Genomic DNA, 20,291 nt, shown 5'->3' with positions numbered 1-20,291 from the left:
TTGAATGGTTGATTTGACTTTGACTTCGTAACCTTTACGGGTCAGTCTATCTATACGGGTCAGCTTACCGATCACTCTATGTGAATTCTTCACTCCTCCCGCCTATTCCTATACTATCACACTTGCAGGGCTTCCAAGCCCCACTAAACTTCAACTAAGAAATACAAGATTTCCGCTAAAGCCCTCTGTATTCTCTTCCTTAGCAGCTCCTTCTCGAAGACCGGATTTCTGGTCAACGACTTTTACAGCCTTTCCTTTCCTTCACACAAGGTTTTTAATCCTTATCCCCCGCTTAGGACAGTAAGAGGAAGTAGCGATATTCCGATTCCTTCGTGGGGAATCAACGAAGGCAGCCGCTCCAGCAGCTTTAGTACTTAGTTAACGCCCCAGCCCTTCTCCCGCGATGAGAAGGTAGATGCGGTAAGCCAACTCCTTTCCTTCTTGCTAACAGGGCATTCTATGCCATCTTAATTCCTTTCCTTGCTTCGAGGAGCAGGCAATCCACTGCCCAAGGGAAAGGACTAAAAATCCTTCTTGCTTCGAATCCACTGCCTGAAGTTGGTTTTCTATTCTATGGGATGGTTGTCTTCTATGCTTGTGTGCTCTTCGGTCGAAGAAGTCTTCGACGAGTTTGCAGACATCGCTGCGCTCCTTTTATATTCCTCATCGAGTCATTCTTTCCTCAATCAACTCAGGCGGAACCTTGCATTTTCTCTTAGAGACTCTATCATGAAAGAAAGGGAAGCCAACTAACTCATAGCCGCCCACTCGCTCATATGACCGGCAGGTCGGAATTAGCCCTGATTCTTTCTGCTTCTTTTTTTTAGTACGGTCTGACTTTCATTCCTTATCCCAGTCTGAAACTATAACAGCCTTCCGGTTTCTTCTTTGCTTTCGTTTCGTCCCTGCTCATCTCAACCTGACTGCTGACTGGCTTCCTTACCGACCGGAATGATTGAAGAATTGAATTGAACAAGGGGGTGCCAATGACTCCCTTCTTTACATGCCTTACATCCCTGACTGCAACCGCCTGGGCACAAAGACCATGTGCTCTTTGTCAATCCCACTTTCCCGCTTTATCAACCCTACAATAGTATATGAAGGTCCCTTTCTGAATGAGCAGTTCATAGGGTACTTCGGAGTGAACGGTGAGCTCTCGCTCTTTTGATACACAAAGGTGCACTCTCACTTTCTCTCTGGGACAAAGCAGTGCGCTCACTCACTGACTGCTTGTTGTCCTGATAGGGTAGCTTCTTCGCATCTTTCCCCTGTCCGAAGTGGATTGGCAATACCAATAAATCTCACCGAACAAACTCCTTGTCAAAGCCGTAAAGCCATGCGTCTTCGACCAACTAGGACCTGCCTATAGCGTTTGGGTGGCGACCTATTAGCGTAGTAACAGAAAGGCATCGACGTGGGCACTGAGACTTGTGTTCCATCACTAAGAAAGGGATTCTCGTTATCTAAGTCATTCCCATTGGCAGGAGGCACGCCAGCATCTCTACAAATTCGTCGAGGAGAGTTTTTCACTAAACTTGAAGGAAAAAAGATTGATTCATCGCCCGGAAAAGAAGAGAAAAGAGCCCTTCTCTTTCTAGCCATTCCGTTACGAGACTTCTCAACCGCCTTGACAGCACCAAGTTGACTTGCCGCTCGACCCAATCTTGCGATTTCCGATGATGAAACCAAGAAGGACTAGACTGATTCGACTGCTCTCACTGGCTCAGCTGCTCGATAGGAATAGGAAACCGTTCCAACCACTTCCACTTATGCGGGACATTCACTCTCAAAAGCATGATCGTCACTCTAACTCGCGCCAAATGCCTCTCATAGTGCTAAAGCCCTCCCACCCTAGTTGCACTATTCCACCTACCTAATCCCGGTTCACTAGGGGATGATCCTGCCATCGTGTGCCCGGTTTTTTGTCTTGATTTCCACCAATTGAACGAAAAAATAAGGAGAAATTCCGGATAAAAAAAGGATTAACGAAAAATAAAGGGAGCAATTCCCCCAGAAAGAGTAGAACCTTAGTTACCCGCAGGTCATAAGCTGGTAACCAGTGGAAGAGCAAGAACTGAAGGCTTACGAACTACTGAAGTGAACCTAAAGCACCAGCAAAGGAAAGTGATTCTCAAGTTCTTCCCACAGCGAAGAGCATTGCTTAACCGTAGTAAGAACTAGATTATTCATCCAACTAAGACCGATTTCACTTATACACGAAGGAAATGGGAACTAGGCTTCAAAGGCAGACTGGACAGGAAGTCGAGCTAGCTAACCTTTCGAGAGGAAGGAAATACCTACACCTAAGGACTTGCTTTTCGGAAGTAATCCAACAGGTGTCATCAATAGAATATATATTATGAAACAATTTATACGGATGGATTCTATTACAACGGAAAGTAGTTCTGTTAACAACGGGGCTTTAGTTCCCTACACTTCTTGAAGCTCCTCTACCTTTGGTCGAGCTGGCTGATTGAAAGAAGAAGGGCCAAGTAAACAAGCAGCAGCCGGATGCGCGCACTAGTTAGAAAGCCCCTTTCGGCACGCCCTTCGTCCAATAGTCCTATTGTCAGGCTTTCGTAAGTTCCTTTCGGGCTATGATCTCATGAACCTGTGCCCTCATCGAGAGAAGACTTTCCAAGGGGTTATTTCCGATAAGCCTTTGTTTAAGCCTTTTTTGCCTCCCTTTCTTCATCCCCGAAGTAAGCACATTTTCCCAAGCTTGAAGCAGGAATAGGAATAAATGAAGCCCATATAAGGGCTTTGGCTAGAAGGCCAGGACTAAGTTCCATTGTCCCATGCATTAGCCACAAGGCACCCGAAAGAGTCTTTCATCCACTGTCCGCTAATAGAAAAAGTACTTGCTTGACGCGCCCAGTCACATACCAGTAGCAGTAGTAGGACCTGCACCATAAGCTAGGGGAAATCAGCCAGGAGCTCTTATATATATATTTAGGATCTTTAACTGCTTTCACTGGTTTACTAGTCAAAATTCAGGTTCTAGTTCGATGTCCCAATGCTTCAAAGGAGAGGAGGAGAAAGGGCTTTTTTTCATCTTTAAAGTTCAGATTTCAAAGTAAGATTGAAAAGTGAAAGTGAAAAGTGAATCTTGAAAGTGACAATGCAAGTTAATAGTGAGCGTTCAAGTTAAGCATGGGAAGCGAAAGTTCAGGCACTGATTGGCGTTCTTCAGCCATTGTCTCCCGAATCCAACACTCATATGAAGGGGAAACACTGGGCGAACGACTGCGCCTATATATCTCCTCTCATTGGCCGTTTGACGAAGCCTCCAAAAACCTAACACACTGGATTTCCGCTCACCCAAAGGGAAGATGAATTCCAGGGTCTTTCAGGCATATCCGGGATTGTAGGAACATCCGGAACTAACCCGAATTGGCGAAGAAAGCGTGTGGGGTAATAGGCTACCGCCCCATGCAAGCCTGCAAGAGGAAGACCTTCATGAATGTCATAACCGACGATGGGGTCGTCATGAAGCCAACGGCATTTCCACACAATGGACTCCGCGTTTCAAGCCATACGATAGCTTCAGATTCAGTACGGATAAAGGGGTTCGGATTGAAGTGCAGAATGCATTCGGTTAAGTTGGTCCGATTAAGGTACTGAGATGGGAGAGGCTCATGAATCCCAAAGTGCTCGCGTAACCATATCTGTGCAATGCAGGGAAAATGCCTCGTCAATCCCTTGGGCAAACAAGAGGCTTTGCAGCTAGTCCCAGAAGATTTGTGGAAGGAAAACGGGGCAGATATAAAAGAGATGGGACCAAACCTGAAGGATGGCACCTAAACCAGAGAAAGGCCTAGTCACGCCGTTCAACCAAAGAGTCAAGCCACGCAAGATCTCTGCAAGCACAAACGGCACTAGAGTTCTCCCAGCCCTGAGCTCATCAATCAGTAGCAAAAACGCAGGGTTTGTAGAGCCACTATGGAAAAGTAATTCGCACATGCAAATGCAGATCAAAGCATTTTCATATATATGGGAGAAGCGGCGATCCATCCCGAATTCGCTCCTATCAGTGTCAAAAGATTGAATGATATGAGATTTTGAGTACCCTAATTGAAGCAGGACACCGGGAGTAGGAAAAAGGCAATGGCCTTCTTTATTGCCTACATAATTCTTAGTATTGCACTAGCAGAATCCGTTTCTAAACAAGGAGTTTATCTCAATGTTGAGTAGTTTACAGGGTTGCGGTGGGAAGAGAGTCTTAAGGGAAACTACGATCTTAGTGATTCTTATGAAAAGAGAAAAGTGTGATGCAACTAAAGGTCCCGGATAGAAACCAGAAAAAGAAGTCGGATTCAAAGAAAAGAAAGAAAGGCTACTCCTCGAAAATGCCTGTTCGTTCCTCTTTTTTGGGGGTTTTCATTTTAAGAGGCTAGGCGCTAATGAGGAAAGCCATTCTTACAATACTGCGCCCCATACAAAAGCGATCAAGAGGGGATCGTGGAAGAATTGGGTTCGAATCCCGTAGCCCCGATGTGGCGAAGCCCCGATTGGGCAAAAAAGTAAGGTCTAGATATGATATGACACGACGAGAAAAAACCACTTCAGTAGTACCATACTCTAATTTAATAATATAAAATGGAGCTATGGACTTTCGAGGGCATGGAATGTCTAATGTTTCGGTCAGAATCTCGACAGTTTTCTTATTACTTGTTACCTTACTCACCGTATGCTATTCTGGCTTTCTAGTACTCGGCTTAGATTGGAATATCCTATTGGTTAAGATAAAATCAATGCTACTGGGCATATCTTTCCACTTCCTCTTTAGTCGGCTCGGGTGGTGTTGCGGAGATTTTCTTCTAGCAGCCATTTTTCTTTGGGATCCCGAGCTGGGTAAGATGATGGTGCCGTCAGGAGCTTCTGGCGCAGCAAGCTCGTCCTCCTCTCCCCTACCCTCAATCTCAACGGGCGATTCATGGATTGAAGAGACTTTTGGGAACCAGGGAGAGGCATCATCTTCGGTCCCAAACCAGGGGCAGCAGCTGCAAGGAGGGGAGGCTCCCGGTCAACCAATCCCGCCCGTACACCTTACTGCTCTAGGTGGTGATCAACCACCCCTGGTCGTGGAGCAACCGGGGCCTGCGGATCAGCCAATTGATGAAGTAAGGGGCAGGCTTGGCGATGCCGCGACGCCGTCGATGGCGATTAGTCAGTCGTCCTACGAGGAGGTTCGCCAGCTTATTACCAACCACGAGAATATAGCGGACCGCCTCCAGGAACTGTTCAGAGAACTGCGCACGCATGTTTCGGGTGGCTTCCAGGCGGAGCGGCTCGCCGAAATGCTAGAAGAGGAGCACGGGGGGGAAAAAATGGGTGAGATCCTCCGTAGTCTCCAAGCGGAGGGGCACCAAAGCCCATACTTTAGAGACGTACAGACATATTTCCGGGACTTTCGCCATAGTGGAGTGACCGAAAAGTGAGTCCGCCGCGAATGGCAGAGCCGGGGGGGCACTAATCAATAATGATGGGGGTCGTGGTGAGGTGGGCCCTTTCACTTGAGCTAATTCCCGCTTTCTTTCCGAGGCTGCGATGTGGCATAAAGGTGAAGATACTAAGGTGGATTGGAACTCCTGGTCAGGTTTCTTTCGTTCGTTCTCGGTGCACTCATTTCGAATTGTATTCATCTTTGACCGAGCTCAGAGAATTTCCTTGTTCGGCCGTTCAGAAATGTAGGAGTTGCCGCTCCTTAGTTCATCTCTCGGTAGAACATGGCACCTATGCGGTGGGTTCGACTCCCACAGGAGCGCACATTGCCAATCTAATTGGTACTTTTTATTGATTCTTAGTTCTTGCTGTCAATTACTGATTCTTTAGCGATGTAAAGCCATCAGCCTATATTAAATGTTTGACCGGCAAGGGAACGCTCGGTATTCGTTCTTGAATCAGTGACAGAGAGTAAGGGCTAGTGATCAATAAAATAAGATTAGTGGGGCATCTTGCTTTTCGTAGTAAGCAACTCTCTTTATAAAGCTCTTTCTTTATCGAAGTAAAGAGTAGTTCCTCTTGTTGAAGTCGTTCCTCTCCTTTTAGGCGAGCTACTTCGTTCCTCTTGTTCCTATTCTCCGATTCCGAATCTGATCTGATCCCGAACTCCGGAATAAGTCTTTCGGGCTCTATAGAGTGTTAGAATGCGATGCGTCTTCTAGTCCTCATGTGGGTGATTCTTCATCTGATTCGTTAAACGTTGGTTTCTCAGTAAGAAGATCGCTGTCTGCTGGGATCTAGTCCATGAAAGAAAGACCTTTTCTGCTATAGAGCCAATATGATCGTATGGATCCTTCCTTGAAAGAATCACAAACAAAGAGTAAATTGCTTATTAGGTAGCAAACAGGAAAAGCAACCAATGGGGGGCGCCTTCTCGAGCAATCCTTTCTAAGGAGCTTAGCTTCCCAACCATTGAACCGAACAACCCGGTGATTCCTCTTCCATCAACAGCTCTCTCGCTTTCCACGGGGAACGATTTTTCATAAGCTGATCCGAATTAGGCTTAGGCTTTTTAGGTCTTCTACGCACAGGCATACCCTTTTTTTTTTCTAGCTAGGGTGGGGACATGGATCTTCCATTACTCATTTGTCCTATCCCTGCCGTGAAAGAAAAAAGACTTATATTAGTATACCCCTTACTCAACAGCCCCTCGTTAAGTACACTTCCTTAAGTAAAGTACACTCCTTTGGTCTCGGTTTTCCACTACTTTCTTTTCGTTCAAACTGGGAAGAAGGCTTGCTTTTCGTTGATCTCTTACTGGTGAACCATCACTCGAACCTGGAACCGAAGGACTTGCCTTTTCGTTGAGCTAGGCCTGTAAACTCTTTTAGGAGTTCCAAAGACGACATAGATGACCGAGGGCCCTTCTAGATGGAGCCAGGTTAGGTCACTTCGATCGCTTAAGCCCTTACTGCGATAGAGTAGGCCGCTTTAGTTGGCAAGGTTATATGGTCTAGAATTCTGCCACCTGTGAAAGAAAGGTTTCGAAAGATGTTAAGAATGGCATTCCCCCCGATTGAGGAGAAAGAGCCAGCCGTAGTCCCACTAATGTAATAAGGGCCAAGCCTTCGAGAGTCATCCTTATTGCTAGGGTTTCAACTCCTTTTCATGGTCGAGCTTCTTTTATTTCCTCAGAAAAGGGATCTCCTTCCCTTCTGTGAAATTGACTTTTAGGGAAGCAGATGAGCGTTTGCGACCGTGCAAGCATCAGAACATGCATTCTCGTGATCTACAGAGTCCTTATGGCTTGCTCTTGAAAAAGAATAATCAAATCAAGCAACCTTCTTGTTACAGAATAGACATTACATTCTTTGCTTTCCCAGCACTGACTGACCTCTCTGGTCGGATGTTAAAGTCGGCTCTACTTCTTAGTCAACTAGTAGTCTTTAAGTCGGAAATCGCTTTCACATCTCATATGACATCTGTACCAACAGACTTCTTCGGACACCAGTAAGGTAAGTAGCTACTCCAGCTGATCTAACTCCAGATGATCTAGCTTATTTTAAGGATAGGTTAGCCCCTTCTCCTTCAGGGGATGCAGCAAGACTACGTTCTCATCGGAGTTCCACTTCTTCCTCAATCCACTCTAAGAAAAAGGCAAGAATCGTTCGTCAGTGACGGAATGAAACTCGTGTGAATCGTACGTGGATTGGGGCTATCACACCGAAAAGGCGATAGAAGTCCTTTTCCCGCAAAAACTACCATTTTTTTTATTGCGATCTTGTTTTTGGCGATCGACAGTCTCTTTTTTTAAGAAAGGTTCGTTCAAGGACTTCGCTTCTTTTTTCATAAATAGACTCAGTCCGAGATCTTCCGGAGAAGCAGCGGATCCGACAAGCTCATTCGCTCACACACGTGTAGATAAATGAATCGATCCTTCGTGCTTTCACTTATAATCGCACTTTCAAAAAGGCTCTCTCTTTGGCTGACTTTTGTTCTTTTTTCAATCAATCGAAAAAGAGAGTTCTTTCAAATTAGCGATTTCCTATTCTTGATTGGGAAAGTGTAAAGTGAGACTCTATCCCCAAAAAAGAATCGATCAAAAGTCAGTCTTTCTCGTGTGAATCTATCGATTAGTTAGGGCCGGTGTCACATGGAAAAGTCAGGGTGGTCGTAGATCAGCTTGTTGACTCAAGAACGCATTCCCCTTCGGCCTTCGCAAACAAAGAGTTTGGTTGAAATGTTTATAAATATCGCACGCTTGTTATAAAAGTTTATATAGTTATAAAAGTCTAACTAACTGAAAGCGTCCGTTCACGGAGGTTGTTGTAGTTTTCGTAGTTGCTTGTAGTTTTCTTTTTCATCGTCGAGATGGGGTTGGTGTTCAGGGTACCGCACCGAAGCTTGTGTAGCCTATGCGAAGCAAGCCTATTTTTTGTAGGGTACAAGATCGAAAAGAATGCATTGGATGGATGCCCGGGCATTGAGAAGGAAGGACGCTTTCAGAGGTGAAAGGCCATGGGGAGATACCGTCTGTGATCCATGGATCTCCGATCGGGAAACCGTATCCAAGCTCCGTGGCTAGTCTGCGCTCTTTGGACTTTTCAAACTTAGCGAACTGAAACATCTGAGTAGCTAAAGGAAGGGAAATCAACCGAGACCCCGTTAGTAGCGGCGAGCAAGAGCGGATTCTCGATGAGGGGGTGGGTTCTTTCTTCAAACACTTTTTTCCGGTATGTCGCTCTGCGTGTAAGGAGCGATAGAACTCATAATTTACTGTTATTATGTCACAAATTTCACCTTTTTTTGTCAGCTGTCTACTTTCTTTGGTCCTATTTGCATTCTACATATATTACCAAAAAAGAGTTTTTGGTAATATAAAGCCTTCTATAAATCGGAATAAGTCTGTCCTAGGGCGTTCTAGAGAATTAGTTTCGCGTTTTTGTTCCACCCTGTATATTCTGTATTTGCGAAATACATGGGTTCGAAAACTTCTTTTTTTCCTCAAGTGTTCCGTGTTCTTACTATTTCTCCTCCGTTATTGCTTATTCTTTTTCCATAGTGTCCTTCATCTACGGGACACTCTGCTCTCCTTTATTGGAAAAGGGGGGAGCGCTCCCTTTATTTTGTATATGAATCCGGAGGCCCCCCCCCTGCCCCGCTACCAGTGGATCCGGATATCCCGGAACTCCCGATTCCTTTAATACCGGATAACTTACGGATGCACGAGCTGGAAGAGCGCATGGCGCCCTATTTAATTGGGATCAAGTTGAGCGGCGACGTTCAAAGTTCGATCCTGGCCTCCCAAACCGAAATAGAAAAAAAGGTGGAAGCCGCGTTAGTAATCGATGGCTTTAATCCAAATACTCTTTTGGCTAAGCGCGGCCAAATCTGCGGATTTATTTTTGATCCCCGAGCGAAACTCTTGGGGGAAAAAACCTATCTAAACTATGTCAAAAGTATCGACCATGAGGGTACTCGGGCCTGTATCCCATACCGACGCGTAGTACGTGCGATACAGGAATATGAGCTCTTCCTTTAATTTCACATCGGTCGAGTGGTCTCAGTTGGAGATGGGATTGCGCGTGTACTTTTGTCGCACAATTATGGTGTGGGGGAGGAACGCAGTAGCTTTCTTTTTTCGGTATGCCGCTCCGCGAGCAAGGAGTGCCACGCACGAGCGGAGCGAAAACAAAGCAAGGGAAATTCTTCGTTGGGGGGAAATCCTTTGATTGCGTATTGAATATAGATCCATGTCTTTCTTGTTCCACTAGCTAAGACCAAATTATCACATGTCTGTTTCGTTATTACACCCTTATTTGTTGATGTCAAAGACCAGAAGCTACGCGCAAATTCTCATTGGATCTCGGTTGTTCTTAACAGCGATGGCTATTCATTTAAGTCTTCGGGTAGCACCACTAGATCTTCAACAAAGTGGAAATTCTCGTATTCCGTATGTACATGTTCCTGCGGCTCGGATGAGTATTCTAGTTTATATCGCTACGGCTATAAACACTTTATTGTTCCTATTAACAAAACATCCCCTTTTTCTTCGCTCTTCCGGAACCGGTACAGAAATGGGTGCTTTTTCTACGTTGTTTACCTTAGTTACTGGGGGGGTTCGGGGAAGACCTATGTGGGGCACCTTTTGGGTATGGGATGCTCGTTTAACTTCTGTATTCATCTCGTTTATTATTTACCTGGGTACACTGCGTTTTCAAAAGCTTCTTGTCGAACCGGCTCCTATTTCAATCCGTGCTGGACCGATCGATATACCAATAATAAAGTATCCAGTCAACTGGTGGAATACATCGCATCAACCTGGGAGCATTAGCCGATCTGGTACATCAATACATGTTCCTATGCCCATTCCAATCTTGTCTAACTTTGCTAACTCCCCCTTCTCAACCCGTATCTTGTTCGTTCTGGAAACACGTCTTCCTATTCCTTCTTTTCCCGAATCTCGTTTAACGGAAGAAATAGAAGCTCTAGAAGGAATACCAAAACCTAGTTCACTCGCTGAGTCTCTTTGCATCCATGGCTGAATGGTTAAAGCGCCCAACCTATACCAACCTAATAAAGGGGCAAATTCGTAGGTTCGATTCCTGCTGGATGCTTTTGATCAATAGACCAAGAAGAGGAAGAAGTTAACAAAAAGATCAGTCGCAGGCGACCTTTGCCTTCTCCAAGTCTGGCTTTATGCTTATTTTCATGAAATTAGGCCCAAACTCATCGGCGACAAGAGGACTTTTCTTTGCTACGGCCATGAAGAAGATCCTTCCAGACCTCTTTTCTATTTACAATGCAAAAAGACTGCCTTCGCCATTCCGGCAATGGACCGTGCCTCCGAGTCCACTTTTTTTCTTGTTGACCTTTCCTAGGGATACAATACTAATTCCTGCTCATTCCTTGGTAAGCCTAAGTCTGATCCTCTCAAGGACTACTACAGCCCTTCTTCTCGCTTCAGGTATTACGCTCGTTGGGTGAGAATGCTAGGGTTATAAAGTGAACTTCTTGAGGACCCCCTTCTTTCTTGGGTAGATATCCCCAGAATCTTAATCTTATAAATATGGGACTTTGGGAACGCTAACTATTGCTTCTTTTGTCTCTTTCTTTACTCACTCGCTCGCTCTAAGGCTCATAGGAGAAAGAGACTGAAGCTGGTCTTAACTACTCCGAAAATGACTACTTACTACTTAAAAGCTTACTTTACCTACTTTAGATAAGAATAAATGCAGGTGGAATGAAATACGCAAGTGATTCTTCCCTTAATTGAAAAAAAGTCCTTATTCCCAATGTACGTAAGGAAGGATGCTCCCAGAGAATAGTTGACTTCTTCCTTCTTCGGATTTTAAACTAATGGGGGGTTGAACGCTATGACCCTATAGCGTGCAATCCAGATTGGCCCCCCTCCGGAGGAGTATTATAGACCATGTAAAACGACATGATCCGGCTATACAGCTAACACCGTACAACCAGACCTTGTCGAGTCACACGATCAAATTCAACCTGGATTTGGCGATCAGTGACGCCACTAGTCTTATAGTGGATGGTTACTTCAAAAACTAAACGTTGCCTTCATTATAGACGACAACACCTCTGAAAGCCTTCGGCTGTGTCAGGCCAAAGGACTAAACTAAGAAAGCCTTGCCATCAGCATTGCCAAGAATGTACTCCTTAAATGGAGTATGTCCGAACGGAAGGATAGGGGGCCTCCAGTCCAGACCTCTTACAGCGATCATGTCATAACATTTCCAGAGAAGACCAAAACGTACAAGATTTTCATCTTTCTGCTCGATCTTCCAGGAATTAGTTACAACAGGAGCGTCGAAGAGTTCTCGGATTGTAACCGATGGGCTCCAGGCCTCCCGCCAGTACCAGAGGACGTAGCGAAGCCATTGAGTTACCCATCCTCGAAGTTGGATGTATTCCTGGAACGTCAACTGTTCCTCAGAGAAGAAAACTTCATCTGGGTACAGATGTATGTCCCTAGGTCTCAACTCCTCACGGAGCTTATCAATAATGAGACCCTTCAGATAAGGATTCAATGGGCGATCCCTTCCGATCCATAGATCGAAAGGCAACCGAGCTTTTGTCCAGAAGGACCAGAACCTGTCAATTCAACGGCTCCTCCCGCTATTGCCCAAGGATGCCAAGGCCCCCAGCACCACCTAACCTACAATACGTTGAAAAGCGTATTTTAGGATATTTCATAAGGACCCCGAAGAGTCCATACGGGTGGTGTGTATTCATAACAGACTTCACCGAAATCGGCGAGAGGTCTTTTCTTTTTTTTAAAGCGTGAATCCTAAAACGCTTGGAAAATTCGGCGCAACCCGTCTCGGAAATAAGGGATTTCGACCAAGAGATCGATACACCCAGATTTTCGAGACCCCGGACATAGTGTTCGGCTACTTTGCTGTCAGCAATGACAACATCGTCCCCTAACACTGCATACCTAGTAAAGCGCTGCATCGGATATACCTGCTCCGCGCACCACCACACTAAAAGGTGATGAGTGAGCGCAAAGAGAGGCCACGATGAATGATATCCTAATGGTTGTCCCGCTACGAAACCCACGCACTTGCCCTTTGCTTTCACAAAGGGAACGTTAAAAACGTTTTGAGCAAGGCAGGAATTTACAGTAGCGGATGCAAACGACAGATCAAACAAACATTGAAACATTTCGAACATAAAGACTAAAGGCCACCTATCGGTTGCCGAATTTAGATCGAAACATGAGCAATGTTTGCTGCCAACTAATCTATCTAAAGGTGCGGTCTGATCGAAAGTACCATCCATAGGTATCCTCCGTAAGACCTTAGCTACCCAGTCATGGACCGGATGTAGCAGCCTTTGATTGATATAGTTCCCTATGGGACCTTCTCTTGCCTCCCCCCTCAACTACTTGAGCAAGCCGACACGTTACCGGGGGACCTATGGAGGTACACCACTTCGGTAATCGAGGGCCGATCCTACGTTAGAAATACTCGAGATCGTAGCCGGAAAAGATCTTGTTGAAAGGGTCAAATGGATACCGGATTCGGTTGTTCCAGTACCCTGGCACCATAGATTACCTCTCGAATTCTACCAGAAATCGGAACCCGGCCATCTCCAAAGACATAGCCGGGAAGGAAGAACGAGTCCTTCTATACTTGTGTCTTCCATATCTCATCCAGAGATCCGATAGAACAGGGTAACTTGGAAGAGCTTTCCAGGTTGGTAGCCACACCATTCCTTGGTGAAGGGGAATGGTAGTGATATCAGGAACATATCGCCGAATCAGAGTTGGGAAGGTCTCTTTAACCTTGCACACAAACTCATAGACTCGGTCGATATCATCCACAGGTTTGACAATTGATTCAAAGGTATCTTTTGTTATCTTCTTCCCTATTTCGACTATTCGATACATAGAGAATAATGACAGGTACAGTTGAACCAATTGATCACTCCGATCATCCCGTTTCTAAATTAGAATTCTATGAAAACTAGGAATGATCCGTGGGTATCCTGATCTAGTGAGGGAGACAGGTACAGGTAGTAAGGAATGAGGAGACTTTACTCCTCTTTCCATATGCAATTTGCAATGAGGAAGAGCACTGCTTTAAATATAAAGCGCAGTGAAGCCAACCCGACTTCCAAGCTAACCTGTAAATGTTCTTTCATGATCTTTTCTATAGGTAGAACCACTGTGAGCGATCTAAACTTCGACCCTTATTTCTGTCTTCATATTGTAAAGGGGAGCAAAGCCCGTTTTTTGCTCCCTCTATTGATAGATCAAGGGCCCTCCTGCCGTCGTCGTTTCAGTGACTCATAGGGCTTCCCTCAGCTCAGTCTTTTTGGTTCTTGAGAATGGTCGCCACCTCTCCCAGGACCGGAATGATTATCCCTGCCCGATGGGTCTACATCCATCCCTGAATGTCGTCGGGTACTGTTCACTTCCCCGCCATTCTTGTAACCGTCACCTGTAATCCGCGCAGGTGTGTCTGCACCCCCCTGAGTGGACGAGAAAGAAAGGATTTCTCGGAGCAACCCCCCAGGTTCCAGACCCAGGAGTCAACTTTCCCGTATGAGCATTCGATACATGTATCAGTCCGTGGAAGAGTGAAAGGGTCACCACTACTGAGGATCTCCCCCCTAATCTTAGATAGGTCGTCTGAGGGTTCGCCACGGTTCATTGCTGTGCTTACACACTAGGCTACCCTTCTCCGAAAGCTCCGCGGGACCACCTACCACTAGTCTCCGGCCGGAGGGGTTTATTGCACAAAAACGCCGGGACGCAGGCTCCCGAAGAGGGAAGCCCAACGAATGTCAGATGCAAGGCCCCGCACCTCATTAAGATCATATTGGCATACTCCCCCAAAAAAAATAGAGCAGACCCCATTGAAGACGGGAGTGAGGTACAACAAGGTTTTTATTCCACCGCCCTTCTCACGGAGCCGTACATGGACGTTACCGCTCATACAGCTCCCAACCAGCAAGCAGTTAGCCTTCCTCTACAAGGAATGGAAGTGTGGATGAATCGACATCAAATAGGGGAATTAGGTTTTTCTTTTCAGGAATAACATGATAAGAGCATCTCTTTCACAAAAACCTACAGATCCCCCCCCCCCTATCCTGCCACTTCAGCACCTTATGATCTTTGAGAAGATCATTACGAACCCTCTCCTAGAATGTTTTGGTAGATTCCAAAAATTCCATGGTGGATCAGGACGAGAATGAATCCGGGAATCCAGGACATACTCATCCTGGAGCTTCTGCTCTCCTCGGGAGAGGGGTTTTTTATAGATAGAGAGGTGAGTCGAGGGTAGCCTCCCGCTTGACCGATTTCTCGGAGTCGGAGGAAGATCTCTCATCTGATGACCCTGAACAAGAAGGAGCAGCTCTCGATGTGAGATCAGCAGCAAAAGAAAGAAGAGGAATTGGATGCCCCAGAGCAGCAGCCCCCGGATAAGCCTTAAAAAAAAACACACACACACACAACGGACCGGACACAAACAAAAGAAATAAGAAAAGGGCCATGATGATGATCCTATGTTCGTTTTCGCCCTGCCCCGATGATGCGCTCCTAGCTCGCGGAGCTACATACCGGAAAAAGAAAAAGACTCTCTCTATTACTTTGAGAAGAGAATCGTTGGTTTGACCGACGGACTACGTGGGAAATACGAGATCTAGGCAAGCCGCTACATGTTCTCCCCTTGCCCTTGAACGATAGAAGAACTACTTATCTTCTCTTAGATAGCGGTCGATCGGTTCGCATCTATGGTCAATCAATAGGTCCGCGGATCTATTCTTCTATACGATAAATCGCCATCTCGTAGCACCACCATGACACCGATTCTCGTTCTTTTTCCGAGCCCCCCATGCCGTGACTTCAACTTTGAGTATGATGAATGAGTGGAAAGATCTTTATAGAAGTCCCTGTCCGATCCAACCAAAGAGTGAGTATCTAATATATATATATATATATATATATATATATATATATATATATATATATATATATATTCTAGATAAGGGGGATAACTACGAGTTCTTTCCGAAAAGACTTGCTGCTCCCCTATCCGAATCCCGCGAGTGACTAAGCGCGAGACGAGCCATAACATAAGATAAGGGGCGAATCTACTTTTCGTAGAATCGACCATAGATATCTTCTTTTTTTCGGTATATTTGCATCAGGCTTAGCCCCTACTAGTAAGAAGGTGTTCCCGAAAGGGGACGAAACCTGTCTAAGATCCTGTGTGCGGCTTAGTAGCGCGTGAACAGAACACGTAGCCTAAGCCGAACTCAATATTCAACCAACCTATGATCCATTTATTTAATCAGCTTACTATCAATAAACCATGTGTTAGGTTCTCGTTGCGGGAGATCTTGGAACGTGCCTGTCGTGTGAATGCGCATACAAATAGGGTCACTATTCGCCTACTACTAATAAGGGCGGAGAGTGGATTCTAGATTATATCTTTCGGGTAGGCTAGACTGGGGTTTTGGGAAAATCTATACGAATTCTTCTTTGCAAGAGACATCCCTGGGTTTAGTGATGTCTCTGGCAGCCTTGCTGGGATCTCCAGATCGAATAATTCGTTTACAAGACGCTCTTAGGGGGTCTTGTCTTCTTCTCGGATTCCAGCTTTTGACTTTTCTTATAAAAAGCTTTGACCTACTCCCTGAGCAGGGATGTACGCTTTATACAGGTAGTGGGGTCATGTATACTCATGGGATGGCTTTTTTTTGGAGTAATGAAAAAATTCCATTGCATCCAAATCAATCAAGATCTAAGTAGTTGTTCAGTAAACTATTATACTTCTCGCATGCAGTACCTGAGTCTTGCCCATTTAAGGAATATGGAGGAGGTATGTGTCCTCTTGGTCGCCTTGACCAATCACAGATCAGCCCGACTAACGGTCGCTTTGATCCGTTACAGATCAGCTCTAAAATACCCCTTTTTATTATGATAGGGGCGGATGGTAGGGCTAGAACAGGCATAATCGCTTGAACGGCTAGAAGTGGGCCGACTATCTTCCATAAATAACTCAAGAAATATATATATCTTTCTTTTTTTTTTAGGCGGCGGATCGGTTGAAATAAAGATCGGGCTATTCGGGATCGGCTAGGTGATCGACTCCTTTCTTTCCATCCCCTCCCTCTGATGGTGAAACCGTGATATGTCAGCCAGCCATGGACCGCTGGCTGCCTTTATATTAGGTAGTAGGCATCGGATCAAAGGGGAATCGAACAGAGTATCGCTCTATCACATCGGGTGGATAGGTACGGATTAACAACTGAACGTGGGGATCACGGCAAAGAAATGCCCTTCCCTGCCATCCCCACTCCCCCTGAAAGCGGCCGAGTGCAGCGAAGGTGCATTCATCAGTAGTAGTAGTAGCTAATTCAAAAAGGCGGAAAGGGATCTGTTCGAACCAGAACTGAGACTGAAGAGGGGGGCGAATCCCGCATAGACCAATAGATCGAGATCCATAGTCCATTTCGGATCCAGATCGAGCTTCTTACTCGCCCTACTTCTAAGGATAGATAGAAAAGGTTGGAGAGGTCAAGTCGTGAAAGCACTAAACTGATGAGGAGAGGGCGGGCTTGGTTCGAACAAGCCCGGAAGGGGGTTTTAGGGAAGGCAACAGGGTGATCGTAGATCAGGAGGAGGAAGAGGTGGAAGCGGGAGCGGGGGAAAGCCGGAACCCCTATAAGCAGGTGCAGATTCAGTTCCCATTGAGGAGCGGACGCCACTCGCCTAACCTACTAAAGCGAGGTTGGTCCTAGATCAGCGGCATATTGGGTTTTTTATGGTTGATCAAGTAGACCCGGCGCCCCTTCAGTCGCATTTCCCAATCGGGGGCTAGGGGAAGCAGCAGAGTCAGGGATAGCTGCAGGGAGGGATCCGCGGAACCTATACACATACTATGCCATCGACCTATCCGGGTCATACCATCATTGACCAAAAAACCTATCCTATCCATACCAGATGAGCCATTCCTTCTCCGTCTGGCCCAAGGTATCACCATCGTTACAAAGACCAGATAAGGCGGCAGATGCTTCCTTGAAGCGAACGAGTTGTCCCAATCGGGCACGTAGAACAGATATCGGAAAGGCAAGGCAGTTCTTGCAGGGCAGAGGGATACATAGAGATAGATCTCCATCTATGCGCATGGAAATAGCTACGGGAGGGTTTGATCGGGATAAGTAGGCCGTTATATCTAGTGCCTGACCTCGCCTGCCCAAAATCCAGTAGTTGGCTTATGATTGGTTCGAAGAACGTCTCGAGATTCAGGCGATTGCAGATTCTATAACTAGCTGATCTACGACCAACCTCCTCATGTCAACATATTTTATTGTCTAGGAGGAATTACGCTTACTTGTTTTTTAGTACAAGTAGCTACGGGGTTTGCTATGACTTTTGACTATCGTCCGACGGTTATTGAGGCTTTTGCTTCTGTTCAATACATAATGACTGAAGCTAACTTCGGTTGGTTAATCCGATCAGTTCATCGATGGTTGGCAAGTATGATGGTCCTAATGATGATCCTGCACGTATTTCGTGTATATCTCACCGGTGGATTTTAAAAACCTCGCGAATTTACTTGGGTTACGGGTGTGGTTCTGGCTGTATTGACCGCATCTTTTGGTGTAACTGGTTATTCTTTACCTCGGGACCAAATTGGTTATTGGGCAGTCAAAATTGTAACAGGTGTACCTGAAGCTATTTCTGTAATAGGATCACCTTTGGTAGAATTATTATACGGAAGTGCTAGTGTGGGACAATCCACTTTGACCCGTTTTTATAATTTACACACTTTTGTATTACCTCTTCTTACTGCCGTATTTATGTTAATGCACTTCCCAATGATACGTAAGCAAGGTATTTCTGGTCCTTTATAGAGAAGATAGATCATAGATATTTGTAATCAATCATTTATCACTAGGGGGAGGAAGAATAGTATTTCATTGCTACAAATATGGATTATTGAAAAGAATAAGACATGTATTTGGATCTTTCCCTTCAACTCCACAATATTGTATTTTTTATAACGAATAGTTGAAGTGAATTCTCCGAAGATAAAATGGATTATGGGAGTGTGTGACTTGAACTATTGATTGGGCCTTGCAGATATATACCTTTATCCGCCACATTGAAATTCACAACCAAATGTGTCTTTGTTCCAACCACCGCGCAAGCCCCATACAGAGGATAGGCTGGTTCGCTTGAAGAGAATCTTTTCTATGATCAGACCCGAATCATGTCGTGCATGAACAGGCTCCGTAAGATCCAGTAGAATAAGTGATGCGTCATGATCCAGATTATGTTTTATCTATTTCACTTACTTAACTTAATAGTAAGTATGGAAATATAAACCTCTGCATCGACCCGATTTATGAGACTATCGGAGTGACACAAGGGATCTAAAGAAGAACAGAGATCTTCCCTCTCTCACAACCCATGCATTGAATAAAATCCAAGAACAAAAGACAACCACAACAGAGGAGAAACCATGGAAACAGAGCATAAAAAATAAAAAAAAAAACAAATGAAAACATCCCTAGATGAGGCTTCACTTCATGGGTCATCAGTGAGCCCTCTAGTTAAGTGAGATAAGCCACATCAAATACAATTACTGGCATGATTTTGAGAGTGTTTCACAATAGAGGCAAGGCATACTAAAATTAACAACGTCAAACATGAGTTCAGGATTATATCTCAACAAGAAACAAGTGGCCTTCATTATCTACCCCAAGCAAACCAACAAACATTCAGACATCAATAGGAAACGAAGAGGAGTAATAAAAATCCAAATCAAACAATAAATTTGTTGCATCCATACCTGAGAGTGCTCTTCTCCAGTAAGGTTCTGTTCAGCTTCAAAACCCCTCCATCCTCCTCCAAAGCCCACAAAAACTTATGAACCCCCTTGCTGGTTTTTTTTTTTTTTTTCCAGTTATCCCTATCTCCCAAAAAAATATCTTTCTTTCTCCCAAACCGCCAGCTTGCAGAACCCGCTTCCTTTGTCTCCTACAACTCAAGCCATTTTCCCTTGAGTCCCAAAAACGCTCCTCACCTTCTTAGTAGCGGACATGCTCCATCTTTTTCAAACAGTTGTGTCTTCTTTTTGCTTAGTCGTGTTCCTTCCTTTTCAAACAACTCACTATCAGTTGCTATGGCCGCCTAGAACAACCTATTTCCAGTCCTCTCTGGTCGTCTAAAACGGTTCATCCTCGCCCTGTCCTTCCTTCCTTTTCCGTCTTCCTTGGCTGCTCGAAAACGGCTCATTCTCAGGGTGGCTAGAAGAATAATAATAAATAAATAAAAAAACAAAAAAAAAACCCCTCCGTCTGAGGGAAGTCTACACACCATCTTTTTTCAATGCTTTTAATGACGCTTAAAGAAGTGTCATCTTTAAATAACGTAAACAATGACACTTGTAAAACCACCCTCTTTGAACTTTTTTAAAAAATATGTATATTTTTTATAAAATAATCAATCTTGACACTTATAAAAAGATCATCTTTAATTTTTATTTTTATTTTTATTTTTTTATTTTTTTTATTTTTTATTTTTTATCAATGACACTTCTAGAAGCATAATACGGTTAATGTAACTATTTAGAAAAAATAATTACATACAAATTTGTTAATTATATTAAAATATTTGAACGAGTAGTACAATGACTATTAAAATAAATCATAATATACAAAGACCTAGTTTAACTCCCTAATGAGCTCATTAATCAACGTAATCTTCATGATTTTTTGTATCACCTCCTTTAACATAATGATTTCTCTTTTTTTTTTTTGGCAAATTAGTTTCCTTTGCAACCTATAAAAAAAGATATGAAGAA

At 44.6% G+C, this 20,291-nt stretch overlaps 1 protein-coding gene and 1 pseudogene across 1 annotated transcript; both read left to right on the top strand.

The window, feature by feature from the left end:
* Nucleotides 1-9,344: 9,344 nt before the first annotated feature.
* Nucleotides 9,345-11,406, top strand: LOC104880577 (putative cytochrome c biosynthesis ccmC-like mitochondrial protein). The gene has a single exon (XM_010657573.3). The coding sequence runs from the start codon at nucleotides 9,738-9,740 to the stop codon at nucleotides 10,488-10,490; it is 753 nt and encodes a 250-aa protein (XP_010655875.1). The 5' UTR covers nucleotides 9,345-9,737; the 3' UTR covers nucleotides 10,491-11,406.
* A 2,247-nt stretch (nucleotides 11,407-13,653) lies between these two features.
* LOC132254563 (uncharacterized) lies at nucleotides 13,654-14,737 on the top strand (annotated as a pseudogene).
* The last annotated feature ends 5,554 nt before the right edge of the window (nucleotides 14,738-20,291 follow it).

This window comes from Vitis vinifera, chromosome 10, assembly GCF_030704535.1.
Source record: "Vitis vinifera cultivar Pinot Noir 40024 chromosome 10, ASM3070453v1".
In the NCBI taxonomy this organism is placed as follows: domain Eukaryota; kingdom Viridiplantae; phylum Streptophyta; class Magnoliopsida; order Vitales; family Vitaceae; genus Vitis; species Vitis vinifera.
This window is presented reverse-complemented; position numbering and strand designations above follow the sequence as displayed.

Coding starts and splice junctions, on each gene's coding strand:
- LOC104880577 (XM_010657573.3), top strand. CDS start 9,738: ATGTCTGTTTCGTTATTACACCCTTATTTGTTGATGTCAAAGACCAGA.